This window comes from Rutidosis leptorrhynchoides, chromosome 5, assembly GCF_046630445.1.
Source record: "Rutidosis leptorrhynchoides isolate AG116_Rl617_1_P2 chromosome 5, CSIRO_AGI_Rlap_v1, whole genome shotgun sequence".
NCBI classification, from domain to species: Eukaryota; Viridiplantae; Streptophyta; class Magnoliopsida; order Asterales; family Asteraceae; genus Rutidosis; species Rutidosis leptorrhynchoides.
In genome coordinates, this window is record NC_092337.1 from 402,816,079 (window position 1) to 402,827,462 (window position 11,384).

At 34.4% G+C, this 11,384-nt stretch overlaps 1 protein-coding gene across 1 annotated transcript in view; it reads left to right on the plus strand.

Moving 5' to 3' along the window:
* Nucleotides 1–6,263, plus strand: part of LOC139849893 (uncharacterized) — a 41,364-nt gene extending 35,101 nt beyond the window's left edge. Inside the window, exons 2-6 of the mRNA XM_071839508.1 lie at nucleotides 4,366–4,659; nucleotides 4,742–4,830; nucleotides 5,036–5,477; nucleotides 5,625–6,108; nucleotides 6,190–6,263. Coding sequence (XP_071695609.1) covers nucleotides 4,366–4,659; nucleotides 4,742–4,830; nucleotides 5,036–5,477; nucleotides 5,625–6,108; nucleotides 6,190–6,263 — 1,383 coding nt within the window. The remainder of the gene's footprint in view (nucleotides 1–4,365; nucleotides 4,660–4,741; nucleotides 4,831–5,035; nucleotides 5,478–5,624; nucleotides 6,109–6,189) is intronic.
* Nucleotides 6,264–11,384: the final 5,121 nt, after the last annotated feature.

Genomic DNA, 11,384 nt, shown 5'->3' on the forward strand with positions numbered 1-11,384 from the left:
TTACATATATATCTCGTTTCAAAATCATTAAGTTAGTAGTCTTGTTTTTACATATGTAGTTCATTGTTAATATACTTAATGATATGTTTACTTATCATAATATCATGTTAACTATATATATAACCATATATATGTCATCATATTGTTTTTACAAGTTTTAACGTTCGTGAATCACCAGTCAACTTGGGTGGTCAATTGTCTATATGAAACCTATTTCAATTAATCAAGTCTTAACAAGTTTGATTGCTTAACATGTTGGAAACACTTAATCATGTAAATAACAATTTCATTTAATATATATATATATAAACATGGAAAAGTTCGGGTCACTACGCTAATCACCCTCAATAATTTAAAATGTTACTGATTTCTTGCAAATGAGGGCATTGCAAGATCTTAAGTGTGGGAAGGGGTTAAATTCTTTCGGATTTTTAAAAAAAATTTAATTTAAACACTTGGTTATCATTAAAAATACTAGTAACGCAGTAGTTGTATTAGAATCTAGTGCTCTCTGATAATAAAGAACAGCCCTAGTCTTATATACTGACTACCCAATTCTAGTAAAATTTTTAAAATTTTCAATTAAATAAATTCAAAATCATGTTTATACATATTAATGAACGATAGAACTAGGTGTTAACACCGAAATTATTGTTACCTCGGAAAGGACATAAATTGAGAAACAACCCAAAATATTAGAATTCATTTAAAATGGAATAGAGGACAACAAAAAGGCAAAGAAAGAAAAATAAAAGCCAAGTGTGGGAAAAATTTACCAAGTTATTTAAAACATATATCACATATTTCTGTACAAATAACTGAAGATACTTTTGTTTTGGACAATTTTATCAGTTTTACCCAATTTCTTATAATATATTTGAAAGAAAAGATGGATCTACACGATGAATCAATTCCATCATTAAAAGGAAGTAAAGTCTTCCGAAAAAGACACGCGCTTCTTGATTTAGGTCAGGAAGTTGTCGTCCAGACCAGTTGTAGAGTCTACGAAAAACCTTGAAAAGTTTTCTCGAAAATCAGCTGGAAATCCACGGACCTCGGCATCAAACAGGGTCGCCAAGTGGTCAGACTTATCCTAATCATGAGAGGATCTGTCTTGTAAAATGGGGAGGGCGCCGTGCAAATTAGCTTGATAAAACTAATGAATCAGATCCCCAGAAAGGATAATCTCCTTAAAAAATCAAAAATCAGCTTTTAAGACTGATATGTCTCAATCCTTGAGATTGAATTTTAAAGATTGAGAATTACAAACTCATGGAATTCGATGATATCTAAACTCGAGCTTGAACGAGAAAATATTTTGATCAAAATTACAAACCGATTTGTTTTCTGAAAAACTCATTTTTAATGCGTTCATTACCATTGAACGTAAAATCCTAGAAATTCACCTGGAATTCATTAGGTCACCTGAACTAAAATCGGGTGTCAACCGTAAGAACGGTGGTTGCATAGCATGGTCAAAGACAGGACCTTGTGCCAGACCAAAAAACCATTGGGTGAGCTTTACTATTGCTCCTACAAACGATAGTAATTGCATCCGACACATTTTAGACCATGAACAAAAGCATGTCAGGGGACATTGCCTTAACGGTTGCTTGTTCAACGCTTTCCTTTACAACCGGACGGTAGTTTACCAAAAGGTATTATACGGAGCAAGTAAAATGGACGTGTGGTTTTCCTAATACAAGGTTTTTCTAAAGGATCTAATTTTTCATAGTCATGTGGGACTGTAAACCACATCGTTACTACCATTGTTCATACCTCCATATAGAAATCACTGATGTACAAAGTGTGAAGAATAAAGAAGTAATTCTATTATTTTTATTTCAAAACAATATTGCTTGATGACAAGCAACGCTCAAGTGTGCAAATATTTGATAATGCTAAAAACGAACATATATTTCATAGCATTATCCCTCAAGAAAGACAAGCTTTTAGTTGCAATTGTTCTATTTACAAGTGATATTCGTTTAAATAATAAAAGGTGAAGACAAAAGATAGATTCGACGAATTGAAGATGCAAACGACCAAAAAGCTAAAAAGTACAAAGTACAATCAAAGTGGTTCAAATTATTGGTGAGAAACGTCTCAAAATTACAAGAGTACAAGCCGCAAAACGCAAAATACAAGATATTAAATTGTACGCAAAGACGTTCGAAAATCCGGAACCGGGACCAGAGTCAACTCTCAACGCGCGACTCAACGAACTAAAAATTACAAGTCAACTATGCACACAAATATAATATAATATTTAAATAATTCTTAAAATTATTTATATATTATATTATTATTTAAAAATCGTCGGCAAGAAGCAAACAACAACTTGTGAACTCTCTCAACTGGTCATGCGATCGCATGGCCAGGAAGAAGGAAAACCATGTGATCGCATGGCTCCTGTAGCAGGCCACACTCCTATAAATTTCGCGTGTTTTGGCCAGTTTTAATACATCTTTTTCTCTTCATCTATCAACGTATATATATATATATATATATATATATATATATATATATATATATATATATATATATATATATATATATATATATATATATATTAATTTTAATTTTAATTCTAATAATAAGGGAATGTTAGCGGATGTTGTAAGGGTGTAAGTCGAAATTCTGTCCGTGTAATGCTACGCTATTATTAATCATTGTAAGTTATGTTCAACCTTTTTAAATTAATGTCTCGTAGCTAAGTTATTATTATGCTTATTTAATGCCGAAGTAATCGTGATGTTGGGCTAAATATTAAAATTGGGTAATTGGGCTTTGGACCATAATTGGGGTTTGGATAAAAGAACGACACTTGTGAAAATTAGACTATGGGCTATTAATGGGCTTTATATTAACTAAATGATACCTCGTTAATTTAATATATAGACTTATAATTTGACGTATTTATATATAACCACATACGCTTGACTGGGTACGGTGGGCGGGATATCTATAAATACTAATAATTATTCATTTGACCGGACACGGAACTGGATTAATAGTTAATAGACTTATTGAAACAGGGGTGAATTACATACAAGGGTAATTGGTGTAATTGTTAACAAAGTAATAAAACCTTGGATTACACGCAGTCGATAACCTGGTGTATTCATTAAACAAAGTATTAAGACCTTGTTACAATTCGAATCCCCAATTAGTTGGAATATTTGACTTCAGAAATAAGAATAATTTGACGAAGACTTTCGCATTTTATGATTATGACTGATGGACTATTATGGACAAATCCGTATGGACATATTGAATAATCCAGGACAAAGGACAATTAACCCATGGTAATAAACTAAAATCAACACGTCAAACATCATGATTACGGAAGTTTAAATAAGCATAATTCCTTTATTTCATATTTAATTTCCTTTATTTCATATTTAATTGCACTTTTAATTATCGCACTTCAATTTATTGTCATTTTAATTATTGTACTTTTTAATTATCGCAATTTTATTTACCGTTATTTTATTTATCGCACTTTAATTATTGTCATTTACTTTACGCTTTAAATTAAGTTATATTTATTTTTAATATTTTACATTAGGTTTTAACTGCGACTAAAGTTTTAAAATCGACAAACCGGTCATTAAACGGTAAAAACTCCCTTTTATAATAATAATACTACTTATATATTTATATATTTACAAAAATAGTTTTAAAAAATATAGCGTTAAACTTGGCGAGTTCCCTGTGGACGAACCGGACTTACTAAAAACTACACTACTATACGATTAGGTGGACTGCCTATAAGTGTTGTAACAAGGTTTAGGTATATCCACTCTATAAATAAATAAATAACTTGTGTAAAATTGTATCGTATTTAATAGTATTTTCTTGTAAAAATATAACAATTTTGTATACACCTCTACGCACATCAATTCCCCAAAGACAACTATCCTCTTTCGGAGATAGATTGGAAACTTGAATCATCATCTGGGTTCAGATATAAATATTTCTTGGATGCGTATAAGGGGTATCATCAGATTCAGATGGCAAAGGCTGATGTAGATAAGACTGTGTTCCATACAGATCAAGGGATCTATTGTTACAATGAAAAATGCAGGCGCGACTTATCAGCGGGTGGTCGATGCTGCGTTTAATGATTAACGTAGGAACCTTGAAGCTTATGTTGATGATTTTGTTATCAAAAGCAATACGGAAGTGCAACTGCTGGATGACATCCTTGAAACGTTCAACTCCCTGCGTAAAATCAACATGAAACTTAACCCTGTAAAGTGCAGCTTCGAAGAAGAAGAGGGAAAACTTTTGGGGTACATAGTAACCCCAAGAGGAATCTGTGCGAATCTCAGGAAAATTGAAGTGGTGGAACTGATGTAGTCACTGAAGTCCAGAAAAGAAGTTCAAAGTCTGACAGGAAAATTAGCAGCGCTAACACGCTTCCTGTCAAAAGCAGTAGAGAGGTCTTTGCCATTCTTCCAGACTTTAAAGAACTCATTAAAAAAGTCAGACTTCAAATGGATAGAGGAGGACGAGAAAGCTTTTCTAGAGATGAAGGCGCTATTGAAAGAACTGCCCACTTTAACCGCAACAGTGGCAAGAGAGACATTGATGATGTATCTCGCGACTTCGAAGGAAGCCAAAAGCTCTGTTCTTGTCGTAGATAGGGGGCAGGTATGTATCATGCTTTGTTTATTTTTTATACATAGAGAATTATATGTTTATGTGTATGTGCAACCCATTCGTTAAAATGCAGGTACAGATGCATGTATACTTTGTCAGTAACACTCTTAGTGGTAGTGAGGTCAATTACACTCCAATTGAAAAGCTGGTATACGTGCTTGTGTACACAGCTTTAGGTTGCGTCAATATTTCCAACCGCATCGGATAGTGATATTGACCGATTAACCAATAAGACAGGTACAAGTCGCGGGACGCGCTACCTATGTATAATGCAATCTTATAACTCACTTTTAGCATGCATAGATTAAATGCAGCGTACTGACAACGATTGTATTATCACATGTGATGTACAAACTTGAGTTTTGAGGCGATTGGCTAAATGGGCCATAGAATTGCGGGAGCACGAAATAAACTTCTCTCCGCAAACAGCGGTCAAAGGACAGATATTGGCATATTACTTGACTGAAACTGCGGTTGAGATAGAAGCGTCAAAGGAAAGTATCGCAACCGAACCTCTGGAAAGTCAATCTTGGGAGTTGTATACTGATGGAGCTTGTGGCCCAAAGGGTTCAGGCGCAGGGTTAGTTCTGACAAGTCCGGAGGGGGAAGAGCACATTTATGTGTTTCGATTCGCATTCACAGCCACGAACAATGAATTAGAGTATGAAGCACTGCTGTCAGGAATGCGTATAGTGCAGCAGTTGGGTATTAAGTATTTGGATGCATATGTTGACTCGCAACTCGTAGCAAATCAAGTTAATGGGTTATTTGAGGCACATGATGCCTCTATGCAAAGCTACCTGGAACTTGTACAAAAGATGATAGAAGAGTTTGACGTGTTCTGACTAACGCATGTACCTAGGGGTCAGAATAAGAAAGTGGATGCGCTTAGCAAATTGGCTGCTCTAGCCTTTGATCACTTACACAAAAATGTATGGGTATAAGAATTGACGCAGAAATCTATTGATGAGAAGTCTACTATCGTATCTATAGAGGAGGAAAGCCCAAACTGGATGACACTTATACTTAAATTTTTAGTAGAGGGAATGCTCCCTATAGACGAAAAGGAAGCAAGAAAGGTACACATGAAAGCACCCATGTACACTTTGGTGGATGGAGGTCTTTACAGAAAGTTGTTCCTTGGACCAAGCCTGTTATGTATTGGTCCAAATCAAGCGAAAGAAGTGCCCAGAGAAGTTCATGAAGGGTATTGCGCTTTGCACTCCGACTATTGGACTATAGCCGCAAAGGTTATACGCATTGGGTATTACTGGCCTACCATTCACAAATATGCAACTGAGGTCGTGAGAACATGTCAATCATGTCAACAACATGTGCCCATCAGCAGAGCACCGCGACATCCTATGATAATATTAACGGCAGCTTGGCCATTCTGCAAGTGGGCCATCGACATTGTCGGTCCAATTACCGCGTGCTCAGGTACGCGTGGAATAATTTATCTAAATAATACTATGCTAACTACGTGCTTTCACAGTATTAATGCAATCATTGTTTACTCAGGGGGAATCAAATTCTTGGTGGTAGCAATTGATTACTTCACGAGTGGAGGCGAAGGCATTGGTAAAAATTACTAGCAGGCGCATTCGCAACTTCTTTTGAGAAGATATTGTGTGCAGGTTTGGTATTCCTAATGAAATCGTCAGCGATAATGGAACCCAATTCAAAGGAGAACCATTCCGGTCCTAGTGTAAAGACCTGAACATTAAGCAATCTTTCACTTCGGTCGCACACTCTCAGGCGAATGGGCAATGTGAAGTAACCTACCAGGATAATGTAAAGGGGGTAAAGGTACGCTTGGGCTTATATGGAAATGAATGGGTCAATGAGCTTCGAAGTGTATTGTGGGCGTGATGTGCGTAGAGGTGTATACGAAATAGCTTATATTTTACTACGAAATACTATTAAATACGATACAATTTTACACAAGTTATTTATTTATTTATAGAGTGGATATACCTAAACCTTGCTACAACACTTATAGGCAGTGTACCTAATCGTACAGTAGTGTAGTTTTTAGTAAGTCTGGTTCGTTCCACAAGGAGCTAGCCAAGTTTAACGCTATATTTTAAAAACTGTATTTGTAAAAATATAAATATATATATATATAAGTAGTTTTATTATTATAAAAGGGGGGGTTTTTTACCGTTTAATGACCGGTTTGTCGATTTTAAAATTTAAGTCGCAGTTAAAACCTAATGTAAAATATTAAAAATAAATATAACTTAATTTTAAGCGTAAAGTAAATAACGATAATGAAATTGCGATAAATAAAAGTGCGATAAATAAAATGACGATAAATAAAATTGCGATAATTAAAAAGTACGATAATTAAAATGACAATAAATTAAAGTGCGATAATTAAAAGTGCAATTAAATATGAAATAAAGGAATTATGCTTATTTAAACTTCCGTAATCATGATGTTTGACGTGTTGATTTTAGTTTATTACCATGGATTAATTGTCCTTTGTCCTGGATTATTCAATATGTCCATCTGGGTTTTTTTCCATAACAGTCCATCAGTCATAAATATAAAATGCGAGTGTCCTCGTCAAATTATTCTTATATCTGAAGTCAAATATTCCAACTAATTGGGGACTTAAACTATAATTACACCAATTTTCCTTGTATATAATTCACCCCTGTTTTAATAAGTCCATTGACTATTAATCCATTCTCGTGTCCGGTTAAATGAACGATTATTAGTACTTATAAATATCCTGCCCATCGTGTCCGATCGAGTGTATATGGTTATTTATAGGTACGTCCAATTGTAAATCTTTATATTATGTTAACAAACTATCATTTAATTAAACAAATATAAAGCCCATTAATAGCCCATAGTCTAATTTCCACAAGTGTCGTTCTTTTGTCCAAACCCCAATTATGGTACAAAGCCCAATAACCCCGTCTTTAATATTTTAGCCCAACATCACGATTACTTTTGCATTAAATAAGCATAATAATAACTTAGTTACGAAACATTAATTTAAAAAGGTTGAACATAACTTACAATGATTAATAATAGCGTAGCGTTACACGGACAGAATTTCGACTTACACCCTTACAACATTCGCTAACATACCCTTATTATTATTAAAATTAAAATTAAAATTAAAATTATAATATATATATATATATATATATATATATATATATATATATATATATATATATATATATATATATATATATATATATATATGTATATATATAACGTTGAGATAGAGAGATAGATGGTATGATAAACTCGAGCACCAGACTGCCTTTTATAGGGATGTGGCCAGAAAAAGTGGCCCATGCGATCGCATGGCATTTGGTCTTGCTGGCCATGTGATCGCATGGCCTGGGATTCCAGCTCACATTTGATTGTCACCTAGTTTGCCGACGGTTTTATATATAATATAATATATATATAATTTTAAGAATTAATTATATATTATATTATATTCATGTGCATAGTTGACTTGTAATTTTTAGTCCATTGCGTCGAGCGTTGAGAGTTGACTCTGGTCCCGGTTTCGGATTTTCGAACGTCCTTGCGTGCAAATTAATATCTTGTACTTTGCGTTTTGCGTCTTGTACTCTTGTAATTTTGAGACGTTTCTCATGAATAATTTGAACCACTTTGATTGTACTTTGTACTTTTTAGCTTTTTGGTCGTTTGCGTCTTCAATTCGTCGAATCTGTCTTTTGTCTTCACCTTTTATTATTTAAACGAATATCACTTGTAAATAGAACAATTGCAACTAAAAGATTGTCTTTCTTGAGGGATAATGTTATGAAATATATGTTCGTTTTTAGCATTATCAAATATTCCCACAGTTGAGCGGTGCTTGTCCTCAAGCAATATAGTCTTGAAATAAAAAAACAAGAATCACTTCTTTATTCTTCACACTTTGTACATCAGTGATTTCGATTTGGCGGTATAAACAATGATAGTAACGTTGTGGTTTACAGTCCCACATGACTATGAAAATTTAGATCCTTTAGGAAATTGGATCTTTATGAAAACATTTGATCTTTTAAAAATTTAATCTAGCTTTTACCCTAGATAAGTTTTCCGGAATAACCCTTCACCGGTGTTTGCAAATTATTTTTGTGGGTTTAGTGGGTTTCAGATTTGAAAATTTTAGCTCAAAACTTGAGGTTTTGTGTCACCCACTTGCTAACATTGTATTAGGAAAGCAACACGTCCAGTATACTTACTCCGTATATTACCTTTTGGTAAACTACCGTCCGGTTGTAAAGGAAAGCGTTGAACAAGCAACTGTTGAGGCAATGTCTAGTGACATGCTTTTAATTATGGTCTATATCGTGTCGGATGCAATTACTATCCTTTGTAGGAGCAATAGTAAAGCTCACCCTATAGTTTTTTTGGTCTGGCACAAGGTCCTGTCTTTGACCATGCTATAGAACCACCGTTCTTACGGTTGACACCCAATTTGGTTCAGGTGACCTAATGAATTCCAGGTGAATTCCTAGGATTTTACGTTCAATGGTAATGAACGCATTGAAAATGGGTTTTCAGAAAACAAATCGGTTTGTAATATGATCAAAATATTTTCTCGTTCAAGCTCGAGTTTAGATATCATCGAATTCCATGAGTTTGAATTCTCAATCTTTAAGGTCAATCTCAAGGATTGCGTAATATCAGTCTTAAAAGCTGATTTTTGATCTTTAAGGAGATTATCCTTTCTGGGAATCTGATTCATTAGTCTTATCAAGCTAGTTTGCACGGCGCCCTCCCCATTTTACGAGACAGATCCTCTCATGGTTAGGATAAGTCTGACCACTTGGCGACCCTGTTTGATGCTGAGGTCCGTGGATTTCCAGCTGATTTTCGAGAAAACTTTTCAAGGTTTTTCGTAGACTCTACAACTGGTCTGGACGACAACTTTCTGACCTAAATCAAGAAGCGCGTTTCTTTTTCGGAAGACTTTACTTCCATTAAATGATGGAATTGATTCATCGTGTAGATCCATCTTTCTTTCAAATATATTACAATTTACCGGGTAAAACGGTTAATTTTGTCCAAAAGAAAAGTATCTTCAATTATTTGTAAAAAATATGTGATATATGTTTTAAATAACTTGGTAAATTTTTCCCACACTTGGCTTTTATTTTCCTTTCTTTGCCTTTTTATTGTCCTCTATTCCATTTTAAATAAATTCTAACATTTTGGGTTGTTTCTCCATTTAAGTCCTTTCCGAAGTAACAATAATTTCGGTGTTAACACCTAGTTGTATCGTTCATAAATATGTATAAACATGATTTTGAATTCATTTATTTGAAAATTTTGAAAAATTTTACTAGAATTGGGTAGTCAGTATATAAGACTAGGGCTGTTCTTTATTATCAGAGAGCACTAGATTCTAATACAACTACTGCGTTACTAGTATTGTAAGTAGTTTGTAAAAATACTATTAAATAGTGATTCTAATGGTAACCAAGTGTATAAGTCAAAAATTTTAAAAATCCGAAAAAATTTAACCCCTTCCCACACTTAAGATCTTGCAATGCCCTCATTTGCAAGAAATCAGTAACAATTTAAATTATTGAGGGTGATTAGCGTAGAAAAATGATTAAATTGTACCAAAGTTTCCAAACATATTGGCGTTTGTTTGCTGAATGATTAATGGTGCACATCATTTGTTCATTCCGTCTTGTTGTTACATCACATTTGTTTTTCGTTTTGTCGTCAAAATTAGTAGCTTTTGCTGAACTTAATGCCAGTCTTTGAAAATGCGCTGTTTTACCCTGTTGTGTACAATTGACAAAATACATACATACAAATAATAACATGCATGGTAATTTGAAATGGGACTTAACATCCCACTTTCAAATCAAATATGAAATATTGGTACAAAATAATAAAAATATTAAACATTACATTAAAGTATCACAATATAATATGTTTAAACATAAATAAATAAAAATAATAAAAAGATAAAAATCACCAACGGGAACTATATCAATCTGGATAGGGGTTCCAGTTCATGTCGTTGGGCGGGTTCCATGGTTGGTTATAGGTGTACTGATAGGCCTGGTTAGGGTCGTAGAGAGTAAATGGTGGTTGCATATGGGCTGGTGTGGAGGATAGTAAGCAGGTCGGGTCGGTACGTAGTGATCCTGAGGTGATAGTTGGCTCATGATCTGATGCTGATGATAGTGCCATCTATCATGCTGTCGTTGCCTAGAATGCTCGTACACATCCTAGGCGTGCCACTGCTCGTATCGACTATGTCTATCCTCGTTTGTCAATTCTACCTCATCTATACGATGGTAGACGTCAGTCATAGCCTCCCTAATGACATCCCTAATGTCATCCGCTTCCTCTATTTCCTCATCTGAACCTCTCTCTACCTGTGGATGATTACCATCATATGGTACTGCCTGATTGCGTCTGCTCTTTAATACCTTAGCACCTTGATAGACCTTCAATCCTAAAGTATCATCATGTTCCCTACATACCAAAAGTGGACCCCCTTGGTCCCTATCTACACCCAAATACTCTCCAATGAGAGTAACAAAAATACCTCCTCCTATTATTCCCCCGTCATGTATTCCTGCTACCACTTTGGATGGATAAAAACCAACACAGTAGGGGATATTAACAAAGCTTCTAGTGTTTCGAATACACTTAAGGTAAAATAAGTCGTGTAAGGTCATATTCTCCTTGTTTTTACCTCTTTG